Source organism: Haliotis cracherodii, unplaced genomic scaffold, assembly GCF_022045235.1.
Source record: "Haliotis cracherodii isolate W230 unplaced genomic scaffold, xgHalCrac1.p SCAF_10, whole genome shotgun sequence".
Lineage (NCBI taxonomy): Eukaryota > Metazoa > Mollusca > Gastropoda > Lepetellida > Haliotidae > Haliotis > Haliotis cracherodii.
The window spans coordinates 46,487,713-46,509,128 of record NW_027266265.1 but is presented as its reverse complement, the minus strand read 5'-3'; the positions used below and the strand labels follow the sequence as shown (position 1 = coordinate 46,509,128).

The 21,416-nt window shown below is 40.0% G+C and overlaps 1 protein-coding gene across 1 annotated transcript in view; it reads left to right on the top strand.

Moving 5' to 3' along the window:
- Positions 1 to 524: 524 nt before the first annotated feature.
- LOC139454452 (maestro heat-like repeat-containing protein family member 1) overlaps positions 525 to 21,416 on the top strand; it is a 72,187-nt gene continuing 51,295 nt past the window's right edge. The window contains exons 1-11 of the mRNA XM_071236162.1: positions 525 to 684; positions 8,398 to 8,543; positions 8,960 to 9,091; positions 10,780 to 10,942; positions 13,721 to 13,819; positions 15,485 to 15,636; positions 16,265 to 16,405; positions 17,131 to 17,223; positions 20,057 to 20,135; positions 20,474 to 20,587; positions 20,808 to 20,881. Of these exons, the coding sequence (XP_071092263.1) occupies positions 627 to 684; positions 8,398 to 8,543; positions 8,960 to 9,091; positions 10,780 to 10,942; positions 13,721 to 13,819; positions 15,485 to 15,636; positions 16,265 to 16,405; positions 17,131 to 17,223; positions 20,057 to 20,135; positions 20,474 to 20,587; positions 20,808 to 20,881 (1,251 nt within the window). The 5' untranslated portion in view covers positions 525 to 626. The remainder of the gene's footprint in view (positions 685 to 8,397; positions 8,544 to 8,959; positions 9,092 to 10,779; positions 10,943 to 13,720; positions 13,820 to 15,484; positions 15,637 to 16,264; positions 16,406 to 17,130; positions 17,224 to 20,056; positions 20,136 to 20,473; positions 20,588 to 20,807; positions 20,882 to 21,416) is intronic.

Below are 21,416 nucleotides of genomic sequence, written 5' to 3'. Positions count from 1 at the left end.
ATATATATTGCTAAAGGAATATCAATTAGCTGATCTGTTAGGGTTTTTTTTAAACATAAATGTACGATGGCATGAGTTGTTTTTTTTATCACATCGGGGCATACATTTTAACACCGGTGGGGAAAATTGAAATTAGAATTCTTTTATTAATTCACGTCGGAATGAAAATTCAGGGCCGACGGGAGATGGGAAACACAGAAACAATTACGGACAGCCTTGGATGGAAGACTATATGTTCAGACCGTGGATCAGTGTGTTTACGTCGTGGAGATCCCCCGCACATTTAACCACTAAAAACTCACGCCACTGCGATTTATTGGTGTATTCACTCATTTTCCTGTTTATCATTCTCGTTGTATAGAAGGTTCGATTTATCTCTTACTTAGTCACAAATTAACAAAATTGATTCCCCGGATCGGTTTGAACTCAACTTACACGCAAAATACTCAAACTCTACAGAATCGCTAACGTCATTAGAGTTAGCTCCCTTCCATAAACAGCATCTCACTTCCGTTTACCTTCATGTCACATGATTTCAGTTTGTAGGAGGCACAAGACTTAAACTTGTCGGTAGAATTATAACAAGAGCGGAGAGAGAGTTGCACAGTTTAGTGGCTGTCAATTAGATGATCATGCCTGGGCCGGAGGGAGACGCTGTCAGGGGGACGGGGGGCCAGGTGGACGGTAAGTGTGAGCGAGGAGAAGGCATTTCCAGAGACCCGTCCAACACTCGAGTAGCAGCGTCAGATGGCTAACAGTGGTCTGTCATTGCTCCTTGTGCTCTTACATTCATTGATCAAAAACAAGTTCGAAAAAAGTATTACACCATTAGGGTCTATGTTGCGTCATTTTTGCTAAAATAAATTTTCAGATTTTATTTCCAAATATTAGACTCTACTAATTATTTTTGTTATGTTTTCATTAAGAAGGGCGATAAACACCAAGAAATATGGAAAACGATGGAATGGGTGTATTGGGTGTATTGAGTTAATATTAAAAAATCAAAGTGCAAAAGATATTCTGCGAATTGGTCTTATATTGAAGTTGCCAAACTTATTGAACGCCCCTTGTATGTAAAATAAAAAAATATTTCTGAGGAATCCTTGACGAAGAACTTGAAATCATACATGCAAAAAAACCCCCAAAAATATGGATAACAGTCCCTTAATTATACTGTAATAGCATTGCTTCAGTAAAGATGCTTTGTCCGTTATCATGGGGTGCAGGCTAAAACGGCACCTCAGCAAAATGTCACCGATTCTCTGGCGAAAAACGGAACCGCATTTGGCGCATCAATTCTTCTATGATGGGATCTACTCATCTCAAACAGCGGAAAGTGAAATTTTCTTCAGTCCGGCAAATTTCTAGATAATGGGCCACAGAAAGTCTGGTTCCACATACACGATGGGTAGACTGGTCACAGTTATCACAGGATACAGCATGTTGATTTTTCTGACATTCTTCTCGCATGCAACGCATAGAAAGACCCTTGTTATCTGACAGCATCATATTAGGCTTCTTAAATTCAGTTTCAGCTTGACATTGAGTTAAATTGAGTAAAGGTACTTAAAACTTCAAGGCGTATAGTGTTTTCACAATAAGCATGATAAGTTAAATACGCCCCCCCCCCCCCCCATCAGTGAGTGAGTAAGTGAGTGAGTATGGTTTTACGCCGCTTTTAGCAATATTCCAGCAATATCACGGTGGGGGACACCAGAAATGGGCTTCACACATTGTACCCATGTCGGGAATCGAACCCGGGTCTTCTGCATGACGAGCAAACGCTTTAACCACTAGGCTACCCGACCACCCACCCCCCCCCCATCAGAGTCAGTGAGTAAATTGGAGTAGGGGTCCAATTTCTTACTTGTTTTAACATTTCACAATTTCACAATTATTTGTGTTTGTAAGAGACGATGTGAGTTGAATTTAATTTAATTTACTTCAATGCATGTTATGTTTTCACAATAAGTTGAGTTGCATATAGGCTAAGTTGGAATATAGTTGGAGTAGAGGCTAATTTCTAATGTAAACTTGTTTTAACATCTCACAATTATTGGTGTTTGCAAGTTACCATGTAAGTTTAATATCATTTATTTGATCTAGATAAAAAAAATAAGTAGCTGTTTTTGCTTGAGGTGAGGTGACGTTTTCGCCAATCTGTGCTGTTTTCGCCAATCTGTGCTGTTTTCGCCAGGTGAAGTTTTGCTTAGGTGCCGTTTTAGCTATGACCCGTTGTCAAGTATCATAGGATTGTTTTAGGATAGCCACGTTTATCATGATTACTTGCGCTGTAACGGGGGTGTAGCATCACAGAAATACTGTAAATATTCAGTTGATGGCTTGTTATGCAAAGAAAGTTGTCTTTTTATGAGTGAATGAGATGTTTTACAGTTGTTCATGTGATTAGAGAGAAAACTACGAATGTTTCATAAGTGTCGAAAAATGCATAACACGGGGATACGTGGGAATAATTAACATGGTACAGAATTATATATGGCAGGTGAAAGATTAACAGTAACAATTATCATACATGAGAGGGATTAACACGAGTAGGTTAACTAAAAAACACAGAAGGATGATATTGTAACATCATGATGGACAGAGAACACATGCGGTTAGGAAGCCAATTAAACAGGATTAAATTCCTCGATGGGATGATTGGAAAAACTATTGCTTGATAAGTTCATAGTATACAGACGGGACGAAATAATCTGGATCTCTCTGTTGGAAGAAGGCTTGGGGCTGTGAAACTGGACTTCTGCTAGTTTTCTTTTAGTGAAGTCATGGTGGTTGTTGGTAAGTATTTGGATGTTTTCCAAATTGATGTGAAAGGGATAGTGGCTGATATTGTCCAAGATGGCTGATGATTTACTGTCTGAATCGATGGTTGAAGTTTTGTGCTTTTTTTGTAGGGTATGTTGCAATTCCCAGTAATGACTGGTCCCTATCACACTTTTGTCTAGATTAATGACTGATCCCGAAATCCGGCACTTGTACATGATGGCTACCGATAATGGCTGATATTGTCCGAGATGGTTGACGATTTACTCTCTGATTTGATGGTTGAACTTTTGTGTTCTTTTGATTCTGGTGTTGATTGGACAGGATGTTTCACTTACTAATGTTTTCCACAGTTTACATTCATGTTTATAAACTTTACCTTTGGGTTCAAGGGGTTTGGTGGGGTTTCACCCATTTGCTTTTAGTAGGGTATGTTGCAATACCCAGTAATGACTGGTCCCTATCACATATTTGTCTACATTAATGACTGATCCCGGCATCGGGGCACTTGTCAATGATGGTTACCGAGTAAACAAGAGAAGTCGACACGTGCGTCTTGTCGTCATTCTGTTTAGTGTTTGGATAACACATGATATTGAAACAGGGTATCGAGTGAGTGAGTTGGGTTTAACACCGCTTTTAACAGTATTCCAGTAATATCACGGTGTGTCAGCTTAATGTGGGAGGAAGGCTCAAAGTGATGCAGGTCTCAGACATATACCACTTCGGTGACATAATCGGGGAGAAACGGGATACAAACTCTCAATCATAGGTGGGCGGTCGGGTAGCCTAGTGGTTAAAGCATCTGCTCGTCACGCCGAAGACCCGGGTTCGATTCCCGACATGGGTACAATGTGTGAAGCCCATTTCTGGTGTCCCCCACCGTGATATTGCTGGAATATTGCTGAAAGTGTCGTAAAATGATCATACTCACTCATTTAAATCATTGGTTACTGGCGTGCCCAAGGGACACAACTATGCACAGCGAATCACAGAGGTTTAGACGACTGGGCCACCTGTGCCCCCGTATCGAGGGAGGTGGAGCTGGGGTAGTAGGTGTCAGTGTTGGCTTGCTGTTTGAGTAGGTGGCTATGAAGGAAGAGTGATGCGGGAGGGCACTGATTCAGGCTTGGTGGTCGTAAATCTAAGTCTGTTGTGGAATATAGGGCTGGGACGAGTCCAAATTTGCGACCCGGGTACTTACTTGATCCCTATTACCTGACCCGACCTGGTTCCCCACTGTAGGTCTCAAGAGTTGGGACATAATGTCCGATTCCAATTGCGAATTGTTTTTCCGAAAGCCCTGGCAAATGGTATTTACACTATAAAACGATCAGATCATGCGCACACAGAAGTCGACTGAAATTATATCTTTACTCAAACATATAAAAGTCAGAGTCAGAAAGAAATGCAAACATGAGCGACTTTCATTTTTATTATATTTAAACAATATATTACGTGAGTAACCACTGGTCCAGGTAGTCCTGTGGGTACCTGGGTCCTACTCACAATTACCAGAGTTACCCATCCCAACCCTAATAGAGAAGTTGACGTGTTTGGGTGGGTAATTGTTGAGATGAGCGAAGACATGACAGTCGTGCTGGATCTCAGCAGAAGAAAAGTTGATGGCTCCTTTGGTGAGTATAGAGATGATGCCAGTCCTAGTTCTCAGGGGGTAGTTGGAGTTGAAGTGGATATACTGGTCGGTGTGGGTAGGCCTTCATTAGACACTGGTTTGGATTCAGTTGGCTGGGGTTCTGGAGACAAGGAGCTCTTAGCTTCTGGAAATAGCAAATACAGCGTAGTAGGTTGTATTTTGTAGACATATATGCTTCCAGTCTTCCTCTAACATTGCATGGGGCACAGATGGCCCAGTCGTCTAAAGCGCTGTAATTGTCCCTTGGGCATGCCAGAAACCTAGGATTGTGGGTTCATATGTTTCTAGGTTTGGCAGCACCATACCCGTGCTCATGGGTTTCACCAAAGTGGTAAAAGTCTCAGACCTGCATCGCTTCAGGCTCTCCTCCCACATTAAGCTAACATGTCATGATATAACTGGAATACTGTTAAAAGCTGCGTTAATTAGTAAAGTTGTGTTTCAGCGGTACACTGGTGCATCGTCTGCAAACTTTGCACGATACGATGACCGATACACTTAATTTGGGATCGATTCACATTTAACTCCATATCGATTGCCCATGTGGAAATTTTCTGTGATATCAATAAGCAAGTACAAACTATTTTCTTAATTCATCATAACTTTCTTGGTCTTTCGGATATGGAACTGGCCCGACTACAACACTGACCAGCTTTTTCCTTGCTGCTTGTCATAATACAGTACAGAAACCTGTTCTCCTTTTTCATACAGAAATATATACATATTCTGTATTTTCTCATACAGAATAGTTGACTTGACTCCGTGTCATCCGTGTCGATGGGTATTAGTCAGTTGTCAGTTGTTCTTCTTTACCTTTATGAGCAAGTCTGTGGACTCTATTCTCAGTCTAATGACACAAAATGTTGTATATGCAGTATTGAGATACGTATCGTATCATGTCTTTTGTATCCAGATATGTATCATATCGTGTGACACCCTTAACATTAATACTACTTCTTTTGTCTTCCAATTACACCAGAATACAAGCAGTACTAGATACATCATTTGAAATAACCACATACCGTATTCGATGTAATAAGCGCCCAGGGCGCTCTCAAAATTTGAAATGGGGGCTCTTATTAGAATATTATTTTGGTGGAAAAAACAGAGTTGAAAGAAAAATTTAGTGGTTTATGCTGACGGCCTGAACTGTTTATATACGACAGAGATATTTTTCCAGAATTTAATTGCCCATAATTAAGGGTGCATATAACACACGAGTGGCTTTAGTTGACCAATTGTCTTTGAGAATTGCTAAAAAAAACATTTATTAAGTTATTTATACTCATATGCGTTCCACCCTTATGGATAATATAATCTTGTTAGTGTCTGTTCAAAAGATGCATTCTTTCTTTCTTTTTTCCGTTTCTTGTCTGGTTCCCGTACACATAGAGCATTTTCTGCAAGAATCTTGTTACTATGGTTATGTGGGTGTCATGTATCCCTAGAGGATGAAGCTGTAAGTGACTAATGCTGCAGATAACGATTCAGTAAATTCCACTACCATATTCGCCCTGTTACTTGCCCTGCTCTAATAAGTACCCCTGACCAACTGCTCGATAGATCTGTAAGTAATCTTTAAAAGCACCTCCTACTTAAACCTCTATATTTTCTTGTGTATATTACATGTTGTTTTACAGATAAACTGCTGCGTAGAAGGGGTATTTAATTGTCTTGTAACTATCATTAAAATGTTTAAGTTTGATCAACGTTTGAACTAAGTATGACTTCTATCTGTGTATGGTTTTTACATGTACCCCTCTTTGTCAATTATGGTGATTATGGTATTTGGGATTTTGACATTTTGACAAATCTTTCATCCTTTGTTTCATTGGTTCCGTGGTTACAATCGTTTATGTGTCTAACCGGCCCATGAATTGTGTCCAGTAAGACAATGAATCCAGTGATTGACATAAAATATCTTGATATGACCATGTTATAAGGAAGTCTCATTTTGAAACCACTTAGCTATCTGCTTTCGGAAACCGTCTACTTACTCTAGGCCAGACTTAGTTTTCTGTACTTGGATAACACATCTTCCTGTTTTAATTTTTTCAAGTGAAAAAAAATATATGAAAATGAAGTTGGTTTTTTCGTTTCCATTGACCTTGTAACGGCTATTTTGAACTCTGGACCCTGTTCAGCCTTTTTAAAAGGACAGAACTGAAAAGTGTAAAGATTTCACAATGACAAAAGGGACCGAAAACCTGTGAGAATTCCTTCTGGTAGTTTTATGTGTTTTTTGTTGTTGTTTAACGCCGCACTCAGCAATATTCTAGCTATATGACGGCGATCTGTATATAATTGAGTCTGGACCAGACAATCCAGTGATTGACATCAGGTGCCTCAACCCACGCAATTGGAATACAAAAACATCCATCAACCAAGTCAGTGAGCCTGACCGCCTGATCCCGTTAGTCGCCTCTCGCGACGAGTATAGTCGACTCTTACGGCAAGCATGGGTTGCTGTAGACCTACTCTAAAACTTTACCTATACTTGGCGCTGGAAGTTTGATTGACAATAACATGTCACCAACTTGGCTTGATAACGACATATCACCAACTTGGTTTGATAATGACATGTGTCACTAACATGATAACATGTCACTAACTTGGTTTGATAATGACGTTTCACTAACTTGGCTTGATAATGACATGTCACTAACTTGACTTGATAATGACATGTCACTGACTTGGCTTGATAATGACATGTCACTGACTTGACTTGATAATGACATGTCACTGACTTGGTTTGATAATGACATGTGTCACTAACATGATAACATGTCACTAACTTGGCTTGATAATGACATGTCACTAACTTGACTTGATAATGACATGTCACTGACTTGGCTTGATAATGACATGTCACTAACTTGACTTGATAATGACGTGTCACTGACTTGGCTTGATATTGACATGTGTCACTAACTTGGTTTGATAATGACATGTCACTAACTTGGCTTGATAATGACATGTGTCACTAACTTGGTTTGATAATGACATGTCACTAACTTGGCTTGATAATGACATGTGTCACTAACTTGGTTTGATAATGACATGTCACTAACTTGGCTTGATATTGACATGTCACTAACTTGGCTTGATAATGACATGTCACTAACTTGGTTTGATAATGACATGTCACTAACTTGGTTTGATAATGACATGTCACTAACTTGGCTTGATAATGACATGTCACTAACTTGGTTTGATAATGACATGTCACTAACTTGGTGTGATAATGACATGTCACTAACTTGGCTTGATAATGACATGTCACTAACTTGGTTTGATAATGACATGTCACTAACTTGGTTTGATAATGACATGTCACTAACTTGGCTTGATAATGACATGTCACTAACTTGGCTTGATAATGACATGTCACTAACTTGGTTTGATAATGCATTTTTCACTAACTTGGCTTGATAATGACATGTCACTAACTTGGTTTGATAATGACACGTGTCACTAACTTGGCTTGATAATGACATGCCACTAACTTGGCTTGATAATGACATGTCACTAACTTGGTTTGATAATGACATGTCACTAACTTGGCTTGATAATGACATGTCACTAACTTGGCTTGATAATGACATGTCACTAACTATGCTTGATAATGACATGTCACTAACTTGGTTTGATAATGACATGTCACTAACTTGGTTTGATAATGACATGTCACTAACTTGATGTATGGGGGTTTATGAATCTAATTGACAGAAAGGGCTTGTGCACCTCTACAACTGGCCAGCCATGCATGAATCAGTGTTAAGTGTATATTATTTGGTATACCTATTCTCCTTTTCCCCTCTATGACCTTTCTTGTCTAATGTGATATTCCAGAAAAATCCATGTGAGCTTCAGAGCCTTGTGGCTTTATTTTGACTGACATGAGGTCAAGTATCCTAAAGTTCTTTTTCTATCCATGTGTTCCAATATTTTGGCAGAGATTACAATGGCACTGATTGATGCTGCACATGACAAGAATGACGAGGCACGAGAAGTCATCTCCAACTCACTATACGAACTCGGCAAGAAGAAACCGTCTCTGGTTCTAAGCTCATGTTATTCATATCTTAAGAAACACAATAAGGTGAGGCTTAAGTGAACTCACATTCTTGTTTTAAACAAATACTGTTTTTATTATTATCTTTGTCATAAGATTCATTAGATATGATTTTTAGCTTGTTGTTTGACGCAGCACTCAGCAGTATTCAAGCTACACTGCGGCAGTCAAATAGTTATGTAAATGGATGCATCTGGACCAGACAATCTATGCATTTATGATCAGATGACATGCATCAAGCAAGTCAGCCAGCCTAAACTCCCATTCCTGTTAGTCGCCTCTTACGACGTAACTCAGTGACGTGATTGCATTTCATCGTACCCTGTTGGCTGATAGGTACTGCTGGTTTGTCAAGGCTAACGTTGATTATTTACAGGCAGGTGTGATACAGCTGGAATATTAATTACTGCATCATTAAACACGGATGAATTCTTCTGTTTCAGCTGTCGACAGATCACCGTATAGTGATACTCAACGCCCTGGAGCGTATCTTGAAAGAAGTCCTTGATAACATTGATGTCAGCCTGGCTGTTGACCTCATCCACCAGGCTGCAGATGAACTCACACAGTCCAAGGTACGGCCAACCTGTTTACATTTTTCAGCTTAAAGATTTCAACCAACTTGAACCAAAACCCCCAGTCTGAAGATAATACATTTATATATGCTTGTCTGGTTAAGACAAGTAGAAAAGTTGACTTGCCTTTGTGGAGGGCATGTGTTTGTGACAGGTGCAACAGGTTGGGCAGGATAGGCACGCATTTGGCGAACACCTGGTATCATCACACTGTGATAGTTATTTATAAACAGTTACTGTATTCGACGTAATAAGTGCCCTGCTCTAATAAGCGGCCATGGCTATATTTGCAAATATATTGGCTAGTGAACAATCCCAATTAACACCCTTCCAATTGATCAATGTACACAAGACTTATTTATTCTTGTATAATATGTATGTTATATGCACCCTTAATTATGGGAAATTAAATTCTGGAAAAATATATCTGTCGAATATAAACATTTCAGGCTGTCAGGATAAACCACGAAATGTATGATCTTTCAACTCTGTTGATTTTCACCAAAATAATATTCTATCAAGACCCCCCCATTTCTAATTTTGAGAGTGCCCTGGGCGCTTATTATGTCGAATACAGTACTCATGATGGGAATTGTACATATGGACTCTTTTGGCATTTTCATATGTTTATTGAAAGGGTTTTGACGTTGTTTTATAAGAAAAACATAAAACAATAATCAAACTTACGAGCAACTGTTAACTTTTAATTGTAGTTGTTTAAATATGGTGTTTGTCAGGCCACTGCAAGCATGTTACATTTTTGTTTTCATTTCCTTGTTAGTTGTCTCCCCTTATATAACAGGAAGTTGTGCCTGAGTGTTCCATTAGTCTCGATAATAGACCCATGAAGATCCGGGTTAGGAAATGTCTTCAGCAACCCATGCTGGCCGTAAAAGGCGACTATGCTTGTCGTAAACGGCGACTAACAGAATCGGGTAAGAGAGATTTGCTGATTTGGTTGATGCATGTAATTGTATCCCAATTGCATGGATCGATGCTCATGATGTCAATAACTGGATTGTCTGGTCCAGACTTGATTATTAGCTCACCGGGTCTGAAGGACCAAAGTGAGCTTATGCCATACCGTGGTGTCCGTCCGTTGTCCATCGGTTGTCCGTATGCCAACAATTTGTTCAAATGACTTCTTCTTCTGAACCACTATTTGGAAATTAACGAAATTTGACTGGAAGCATCCCAAGGAGGTGGGGATTCAAAATTGTATAAATGGTGGAGCTGACCCCCCTAGTGGCTGAGGGGCAGGGCCAAATAGGGGTAATTTGGCTATATTGCTTTAAACGACTTCTTCTCTGGAACTAAGAGATAGATGTCAACCATATTTGGTTGGAAGCATCCCTTGGTACCTTGACCAAAACATGCAAACCGATATTATCCCCACCCTATAATAAACAGATACATTGCATACATTTGTTTGTTTTAAAGAGAATAATACCTTCAATATGATTTATCCTGGATCATAACATGGAAACAGTTCAGATCTTTATGCTACATTTGTATCTAGAGAAATACACATTCATGCTGTTAGATTTGCCATGATTGCGTAAATATCCAGGTGAGCGATACAGGCCCTATGGGCCTCTTGTTTATAGACCGCCGTCATATAGCTGGAAGTGCAGCGTTTAACAACAAACGAACAAAATTATAGTTAATTATCTCCCCTTATGTAACAGGAAGTTGAGCCTGAGTGGCAGACGGCAGCCAGTGGTGTTCTGGTTGCCTTGGGAACCAAGTATTGTGATGAGGTGATGGGTGAACTCCTGGACCGTTTCCAACCTGGAGTCATCCCACACTTTTTCGTGGTGCAGACCATTGGGAACTTGGCGTCTGCTAATGGTATGTTGTTATATCATGTTGTGTAGTCAGACATTTTAAGGCCCAATAATATTCATCCTTTCTCAGTTGGAGTTTCATCCAACACCATTAGTTGAAATTGATTCTTATGACATGTATAATTTTCTGTTATTTAGATGACAATTTCAATCTCATTAAAATGAGATCTTAGTTCTCGCTATCGCTAAAGAAAGATCTGAGGACATCGCATTATGGATCACGTCAGAACGACCTTTCATCCAACCATTCAGAGCGTCGCTTACCCGATCATGAAAGTGACAGTCGGAATGTGTTTTCTAATCATGCAACCATGATATATTTAAAACGGGGGATTCCGAACGACAGTTACAGGTTTCATGATTATATCCATACAATCTAGGCCATCTAAAAGCCATTCCAGAATGTTTTTCTTATCAGTTTTAAAATCTTTAATTGAGAATACGTCAAAATATGTTTCGAAGCGTAGTCGCCAGTTTGAAACTAGTGTCGTTAAGCTCGAGAAAGCTGCCTTCTGATTGGCCAATGTCGATTTCTTGTCAGTCATTTCACTGGACGGTCAAAACTCTCTAAAGGTTGTTCTGTATCTTTGTTTAGCGGTAGCGAAGACTAAGATCGGATTTTAATGAGATTGATGACAATATTATTATTTGTTTCATGGTTTGTGGATTGCTTACCCAAAATAATTTGTTTCTTAAGATTTTTGGTTCATTTGACAATAAATAAAGTGCAAGTGATTTGTTTGGCTGACAATGCAGTTTTCTTGCATTTTTGTTTTCTAAACAAAAAATAAATTAGGTCATGCTCACTGGTGGACTATTGTTGTCTGATTGGCTGATTAAAGAATGGGTGGGGCTGAATGATGTCACTGATTTTGTTTTGTTGTGTACATTTTTCTGTAAATAAGCACTCTGTGAAGGTATTATACTTGAAATGTGTTTTATGAGAGTTGACGTAAATATGTTTTTGTGTTTATGCAGGTATTAATGTAATTACATTAGTGTCTTGTAACCATGGTAACTGAGACACTGCATGTGAGTTTGTAATCCTCAGTGACATTTTGTTGTTTTCCTGTCGTCAAGGAGACCATGGTACTTTCATTTTCTTTCATGCCCTACTAGAGTGACACATAAGTATTTTGTTTACATGAGAAATACATAGAGGTTATCACGCAAGTGTGTTTGGGGATGGTAAATATCCTGCATTAGGAATAAACATTGTATTTAGTGAGCCTGGGCGAGCTAAATACATAGTGTTTATTCCTAATACAGGATATTTACCATCCCTAAACACACAAGCGGAATAACCTCTTTATAATATAATGTTATTCTTCAATTCTGTGCTTGAAAATCGCTTCCCCTAACTCACAAACATTACCTAAACATTGCGAGTTTTCCTGGAATGCGCACATTAATATTTATTACATCAAAGGGTAAGTGATGTGTCAGTCGGACAGTGACAGTAGCCAATATAGTGCCAACTAAAATCTGTTTCTTATACAGTGGCAAAGCAACATATACGCAAAACAACAATTTGTTTTTACTTGCCTTTCGCTGCAATCCATCGATCTGTCCGCTAGAGTAGCTGCCCTTTGTCAAAGGAAAGCTACTCTAACCCTAGTTTTTGAGACGTCACAGCCACGTTCTGATGTTGTTGACAGTCGGTCTGTCCTGTCATAACATTAAGTGCAGTCAGACGTACACACAGCGACAAAACGAAACAAGGTAACAATTCAAACATATTTCGGCCAAAACCAACTATTTTAATTTGTGGAAAAGATTTCAAGCACAGATATGGCTACTGATCCCGCTTGGCTAGGCCTAGTGCCCTTGCAAAATTGTTTCGAAATTTATATCTCCAAAGTTGGCAAAACTTATAAAATACCTTAGCTACGTCACAGTTATAGACACTGATTTTCGGTATATTAGACTGTTCTTTTGATAATGATAGAATTATCCTTTTAGTTTATCCAGATTCCCGATAGTTATTTCTGACTCGATAACCGACTGACAAGGGCGACGCCATGTTTGTTTATAAACACTGAAAGTAATCCCTACTTGACCTTTGATATTTGCATCTCTATCCGCATATGACCCCAACGGATATCAATTATCCATTGTCTTTATCCTGCCGAGAAACCTTCCCATTATATGATAAAGTAAACTACACTACAGTAAACTACGGTTATACGAACTCAAAAGGACCACTAAGTTTAGTTCGTTATGACCATAGTTCGTTATAAACATATACAGCATATATACAGCAAATTACTGGGACCAAAATCCAGTTCATTAAATCCGCGGCAGGGGCGGTCGGGTAGCCGAAGACCCGGGTTCGATTCCCGACATGGGTACAATGTGTGAAGCCCATTTCTGTTGTCCCCCGCCATGATATTGCTGGAATATTGCTAAAAGCGGGGTAAAATCAAACTCACTCTCTCATTAAATCCGCCAGTCCGTTATAAGCATGTTTGTTTTAAACGCAGTTTACTGTTTTAATTTTTTTATAATAGAATAGCTAGCTGCAAATAGATTCAGTGCAGCTGATGTGGCCTAAAACAATATTTACTCTCATGAGTGCCCTCCCCCTTATCCCCCCCCCCCCCCCCCCCCAAAAAAAAAATAATTAAAAATTAAATAAATAAATAAACAAAAAAACACCAAAAACAAACTAAAAAACATGCATTGTTTGGTTGAGCCTCCACCAGCTTACCGTTATGATAATGAGTGGTCCCTTGAGAGGATGTACATGTAGTAAGTATGGTGTTTGTTTGTTTGTGTCCAGTGTATGCCATGGTGCCACATCTGACTGCAGTGCTGGGCACCATGCTCCCCATGCTAGGGATGATCAAGTTCGACAACATGAGATGGGTCTTCACTTCAGGTGAGTGTCACTGTGTTCTGGAGGGAGTGAGGGAGTTGGGTTCAGTGCTGCTTGGAACATGAGAGAGTTGGGTTATCTGGTATCTTGTACAGTGGAAAACTCAGCCCCCGCCGTGATATTGCTGGAATATTGCTAAAAGCGGCGTAAAATCAAACTCACTCACTCACTCATTAAATCCGCCAGTCCGTTATAAGCGTGTTTCTTTCACTTCAGGTTTGTGTCACTGTGTTCTGGAGGGAGTGAGGGAGTTGGGTTCAGTGCTGCTTGGAACATGAGAGAGTTGGGTTATCTGGTATCTTGTACAGTGGAAAACTCAGCCCCCGCCGTGATATTGCTGGAATATTGCTAAAAGCGGCGTAAAATCAAACTCACTCACTCACTCATTAAATCCGCCAGTCCGTTATAAGCGTGTTTGTTTCACTTCAGGTTAGTGTCACTGTGTTCTGGAGGGAGTGAGGGAGTTGGGTTCAGTGCTGCTTGGAACATGAGAGAGTTGGGTTATCTGGTATCTTGTACAGTGGAAAACTCAGCCCCCGCCGTGATATAGCTGGAATATTGCTAAAAGCGGTGTAAAACATGAACATGAAACATGAACATGAGAGAGTTGGGTTATCTGGTATCTTGTACAGTGGAAAAGTGAAAGTGCTGCAGGCTTTGAGGTTTGCTTGTGAGCTACAGTGCACAGATCATGAACTGATAGAGCAGAGGAAAACATGAAGTGATACAAGTCTTGATGTTACCACCATTGTGAAACCCACGAGCACAGGCATGGTTATGACAAAGTAAGGAACATAATCGTGGCAAATCTGGGATTCGAACCCATCATCATATGTTTCAGGTATGCCTAAGGGACAAAACTCTGCACAGCAAATTGCTGCAACTTTGACATCTGGACCACCCGTGCCCAACATGCTTTAAGGGCAGCCATGATATGGCTGGAATAATGCTGACTGTGGCATTAAATGCATGATTCACACACACATTACCATGACATACCGGTACCTCAGTGCTAGTGGGATACAAGCGTTGTGCATACCATGACATACCGGTACCCCAGTGCTAGTGGGATACAAGCATTGTGTATACCATGACATACCGGTACCTTAGTGCTAGTGGGATACAAGCGTTGTGCATACCATGACATACCGGTACCCCAGTGCTAGTGGGATACAAGCATTGTGTATACCATGACATACCGGTACCCCAGTGCTAGTGGGATACAAGCGTTGTGCGTACCATGACATACCGGTACCTCAGTGCTAGTGGGATACAAGCGTGCATACCATGACATACCGGTACCTCAGTGCTAGTGGGATACAAGCGTTGTGCATACCATGACATACCGGTACCTCAGTGCTAGTGGGATACAAGCGTTGTGCGTACCATGACATACCGGTACCTCAGTGCTAGTGGGATACAAGCGTTGTGCATACCATGACATACCGGTACCCCAGTGCTAGTGGGATACAAGCGTTGTGCATACCATGACATACCGGTACCTCAGTGCTAGTGGGATACAAGTGTTGTGCATACCATGACATACCGGTACCTCAGTGCTAGTGGGATATAAGCATTGTGCATACCATGACATACAAGTACCTCAGTTCTAGTGGGATACAAGTGTTGTGCATACCATGACATGCCTCTTTGTATGATATCTTCCAGCCTTGTCCAAGTTCAGTGAAGCAATCCTGGAGTACATCGCCAACCTGGACAAGGCCCCAGACTCCTCCATCACCAAGCAAAAGTTCTCGGGGGAGATATTCTCGGCCTATGACATCATCTTCAACATCTGGCTGCAGTCTAAGGAGGCTAAGGTATTGTGTGTGTTGGTGGAGACTGGGAAGCAAAGTGCATGTTGACTAGCTGTAATCTGTTGGTTTGCAAGAGGTTTCTCATGGGTTTTTCCTCACTTGCGTAAAAAGCTAAATTTTGCCGTAAGAGTATTATGTAAAAGAGTGATGAAATACTGTGTGGAATAAAATAGGAATATAAATTATTTTATTGTAAATGTTGAAAAATATACTTGTTCTTTGTCCACTAGGCTTTTATACTTCATTGTTATTATCCCCCCGTTTTTAAAAATGGGGGAATATGGATATCAGCATGTCTGCCCGTCTGTTTTCCGTTTCCTGAGCAGAACTCCTAAACCATTGAATATTTCTTGATGAAACTTGCTATACAGATCAGTCTAGTGGTGAAACAGGGCCTTTTGACAACATGTTTGATGATTTGTTTTTTTATATTTTTGTTAATTTTTTTTACAAGTAGTGGGATTTATACTGGAAAGGAGGTTTTTTTTGTTTTGGGTCGTTTTGGCCAGTCAGAATCAAGAATGCTTCACTGTCATGGTAGAATTAGCAACAAATGAATGATAAGAATTCTGTGTGCAAGTAGTTATGAACCATGGTGACCAGCTGTTAGGAGTCTTGATTATGTTGGCAGCTTCGTCTGGCAATAGTCGAGGCAGTGGGTCACATGACTCACGTGATGGACCAGGACAAGTTGGAGGAACAGTTCCCCAAGATACTGCAGGGCATGCTGGGATTGTACCGGCGCCACCCGGAGCCGTACCACATCACACAGGTAATGGTCACATTAGGGCTGGGACGGGTAACTCTGGTCGGATGGGTACTGAGTAGGACCCGGGTATCCACAATACTACCTGGACCCGTGGTTAGTCACATGATACATTGTTTAATGACAAAGATTATATAGAACTCCATGGTTACACTACAAGTCACTAATGTCTTTCTGACTTTTATGTGTTTGAATAAACTTTAGTCAATTTCAGTGTATGCATGACCAGATCATTTTATATGTGTATCTATATACACTTTGCCATGGCTACAGTCCCAGTAAACCATTCCCAATCGGACATTTTGTACCTATCTCTTGAGACCTACTGCGGGTACCCAGGTAGGTTCGGGTAATAGTGGGGTGGGTACCCGGGTAGTAAATTTGGACTTGTTCCAGCACTAGATCACATGTAGTCATACATCATAGTCAGACTTCGAATTTAAAATAACAAAACCAAATTTTTGCACTTAAACATAAACATTTGTGTGTATAATGTGTTGATTTTCCAAGCTGTTTGTTCTGATTATTAAAGACATTTTCAGCTTGTTAATATTTTTTATGTTCATAATAAATCTGTAACAATGATATTAAGAAGTGTTTTCATATGCATTGTTGCATTCTGGGTCAGGCAACCAGTATACATCTGTTGTGTTAGTTGTGACTGTATGTCTTTCAAAATGTCGACTGAAGTGAATTGATTTATATATTTCAATTTTTCATTTCCTCCCAAGGGTCTGTGTATGGTGCTTGATGGAGTGTGCAAAGAGGAGAGCCCCATCCTAGAGCCACACTTTGACAACCTCTTCAATATCCTCTTCTCACAGGTAAAACAACTCGTTAAGTTGTCAACAGGTGAAAGGGGAATGTGGTCTGACCACAATATTTAAGATCTGTTTATGCAACTGTCACTTGATTTACACCAGAATAGACATATGCTCTGACCTCACTCATTAAGACTGTTGATGGTTTTTACACCAGAATAGACATATGCTCTGCCCTCACACACTAAGACTGTTGATGGTTTTTACACCAGAATAGACATATGCTCTGCCCTCACACACTAAGACTGTTGATGGTTTTTACACCAGAATAGACATATGCTCTGCCCTCACACACTAAGACTGTTGATGGTTTTTACACCAGAATAGACATATGCTCTGCCCTCACACACTAAGACTGTTGATGGTTTTTACACCAGAATAGACATATGCTCTGCCCTCACACACTAAGACTGTTGATGGTTTTTACACCAGAATAGACATATGCTCTGCCCTCACACACTAAGACTGTTGATGGTTTTTACACCAAAATAGACATATGCTCTGCCCTCACACACTAAGACTGTTGATGGTTTTTACACCAGAATAGACATATGCTCTGCCCTCACACACTAAGACTGTTGATGGTTTTTACACCAGAATAGACATATGCTCTGCCCTCACACACTAAGACTGTTGATGGTTTTTACACCAAAATAGACATATGCTCTGCCCTCACACACTAAGACTGTTGATGGTTTTTACACCAGAATAGACATATGCTCTGCCCTCACACACTAAGACTGTTGATGGTTTTTACACCAGAATAGACATATGCTCTGCCCTCACACACTAAGACTGTTGATGGTTTTTACACCAGAATAGACATATGCTCTGCCCTCACACACTAAGACTGTTGATGGTTTTTACACCAGAATAGACATATGCTCTGCCCTCACACACTAAGACTGTTGATGGTTTTTACACCAGAATAGACATATGCTCTGCCCTCACACACTAAGACTGTTGATGGTTTTTACACCAGAATAGATATATGCTCTGCCCTCACACACTAAGACTGTTGATGGTTTTTACACCAGAATAGACATATGCTCTGCCCTCACACACTAAGACTGTTGATGGTTTTTACACCAGAATAGACATATGCTCTGCCCTCACACACTAAGACTGTTGATGGTTTTTACACCAGAATAGATATATGCTGTCAATCATTATAGTATATGCAGTCTGGGATTCGGCTTGTGTCATCTTTGTACTGTCTCACATATAAGACTGTTATTAGATAGCTAATGTACAGTGAACCTCGTTAACTCCAACTCATTTACTTGATATACGCACACTCTATGTATTATTTAGGTTGAGATCCCATCAAGATCTGGATTAGAATAGGTCTTCAGCAATCCATGCTTGTTGTAAGAAGTGATTAACGGGATTGGGTGGTCAGATTCACTGATTTGGTTGGATGTCATTTAGGGCTGGGACGGGAAACTTGGGTACCCGGGTCGGGTGGGCTCTGAGTAGGACTCGGGTACCCAGAGGACTGTCTGGAGCTGTGGTTAGTCACGTGACATATTGTTTAATGACAAAAACTCACTGTAGCTCAGTGGTTACTACAAATTGCTAATGTTCCCATTTCTTTCTGACAATGCACACATTCCTTTTGACTTGTATACATGTTTGATTAAAGATAAAGCTTCAGTCAACTTCAGTGTATGCATGATCTGATCGTTTGATAATGTTTCTAAATAGTTTTTGCCAGGGCTGTGTAAAACAATTCCCAATCAGACATTTTGTTCCCAACTCTTGAGAAGTGCAGTGAGTACCCAGTAAGGGTCGGATAATAGGCGGTTCTAATGTCATTGTATCCCAATTGTGTAGATTAATGCTCACGATGTCAATCACTCGATTGTCTGGTCCAGATTCGATTATTTGCAGATTGTCTTCATGAAGCTGCAATATAGGAGAGTGTGGTGTTTAACAATGAACAAACAAAAAATCCCTGTTTCTTACGTTCATAATCTTATAATTAAATTTTCGTTGTGTTCATGGAAATTCCTGCATTCTGATCAGCTGAATTGGTCACGTGTTATTGTTTTCATTTCCCAATGAATGTAAAAAATTAAGCCACGCCCACCGCAGCGCACTACTTTTATTACTGCGGAATGTCGGGGAATCCTAATGTTACAGTCGAGGGAATTCCCTTTCTGCTCACGTGTATCGTCATGCACAGGACATTTAGCGACTTTCATGCATATTCATTGTCCAAACTACCCTTTGAAACAGAAGGCCGAGAATGAATGAAACAGCAAACGTGCAGGCTCACTTGCGTGTTTTTTTCCCGCTCGCTTGGTTCAACTTTCATGTCTTCGGGTTTCATTTCTAACTAGCATTTCTCCAACTGTGTTTTACTGTAATCAGGGAAGTAATGTTTGAATCACGCAGTAAATGATCATGTTATTTGAAACAGCCGCCTTCTCTCGGACATATTTCTTCCGGTTCGTTACAGTCTGACTGTTGCAGTTCTTTTCGCCTCTTGCCTTAATTGACAGGTCCAATGAACATTGTTTTAATACCACTCTCCATTGATTGGCTACTGACTGTGTAGGCGTGTCAAATTATGTGCATAAATTAAATAATCACCTGATTCATGTCACGCCACTGTATGTATTCCTACACCTGGAATGTTTATCAATGTCGTCATTTTTGTCTGTTTTGATATATGCAACTGTTTGGGGTTAAACTATTGTAGATAAAACATGTTTTACGTTGTCGAATTTAAATATAAGCATTGACTGTATATTTTTTTCGGTTCATTGGTGTATGTCCTTAAGTCCTTAAGTATACAAGGGAGCATTAAGACTGACGTTGTCTGTTCCAGGTCCTGCAGACTCCGGACTACACCAACCCCCTGAGTATCAAGAACCACAATGAGCTGCTCAGGTCTTTCACCATCATCGGTCAGTTGGCAACTTGTAAATTAAGGATCCACCATTCAGATAAAATTCAATTCCCTATTTTTGACAAACCTATGTTAAATATTGCAACAGTAAAAAAAGAAATTCAAATTGTATGCTTTTGTTGTCAACATCTTTTTGCTTGTTTTTTTTTATAAAACCTTTATTTCAGTTAAATTTATTTCTGGGAAATTATCGATCCTGACAAAAAAATTTTTGCTTTGTGCATTTGTCATTTTGACCAAGTAAAGTTAAGTGTTGATTGTTGTTATATACCGTGTTACGTGTAACATTCCAAGTGCTGCATGTTTTCTGTATCAGATATAAATATTGCTCCACAGCCCGGTCATTTTCGGGTCGACTTGTTGGATTGCTGCTTCAGAAGTTGGAGACGACCAATGAGAAGACAAGGATTGGTGTCCTCACCATCTTCAAACACATCATTAACTCTGCAGGTAGGAACCATGAGAGTTATCTCCCCATTAGTGTCCTTGGTGTTGTACAAAAATCTACTGTCATTGTGCTAGGGGGGTACTTGAATTGACCTAGGGGGAATTAACCCAGGGGAGCAATTGTCAGGGGAATAGGCAGAGGGGAGTTGATGGAGGGGGAATAGGCCTAGACGCATGTGAAGCTGGGTTCTATGTGTTACCTGCAGTGACTCATGTATTGCAGGCCCCTCCATGGAGGACAAGAAGGAAGTGGTTGTATCTGGGCTGAAGAACCTCTGCAACGACAGCAACAACAAGGTAAACTCACTTGTACTTCAGGCCGATATGTAGCCCAAGTATGCAGCAAATCACAATCAACAGTCTCACTTCATGTTAGCATCGTTGAATCAATCAACTGAGGTTGGAATTAGAAGATAAATACTATGTGTGTGTCTAACGCTTTCGGGCCTCGAGATGAATTTCCAAGATGCAAATACTCGATAAAATCCCAGAAATAGACACACACATAGTATTTATCGATATTGTAAACCTATTGTTTTATTTAGAAAAAAACATGTGCACTCTTTAACACCTCGTTCTTACTCGGTTGTGAGGCGTCAACATCGAACGTTCTGTTGTTGCTATGGTGATTGTGATTTTGGTAATTATTTCATTTCATTTTTTTAATTAAAAATTTAAAATCCCAATAATTCCCATGAATAGGAAAAATCAAAATATTTGTTATAAATGTTAAGTTTGTATTTCAATTTGCTAAAGAACTGTCACACTCTTTAACTCAGCGAGTTATCACAGTTGTTAGTATGCAAAAAAATGCTGAGTAATTATGTATTCC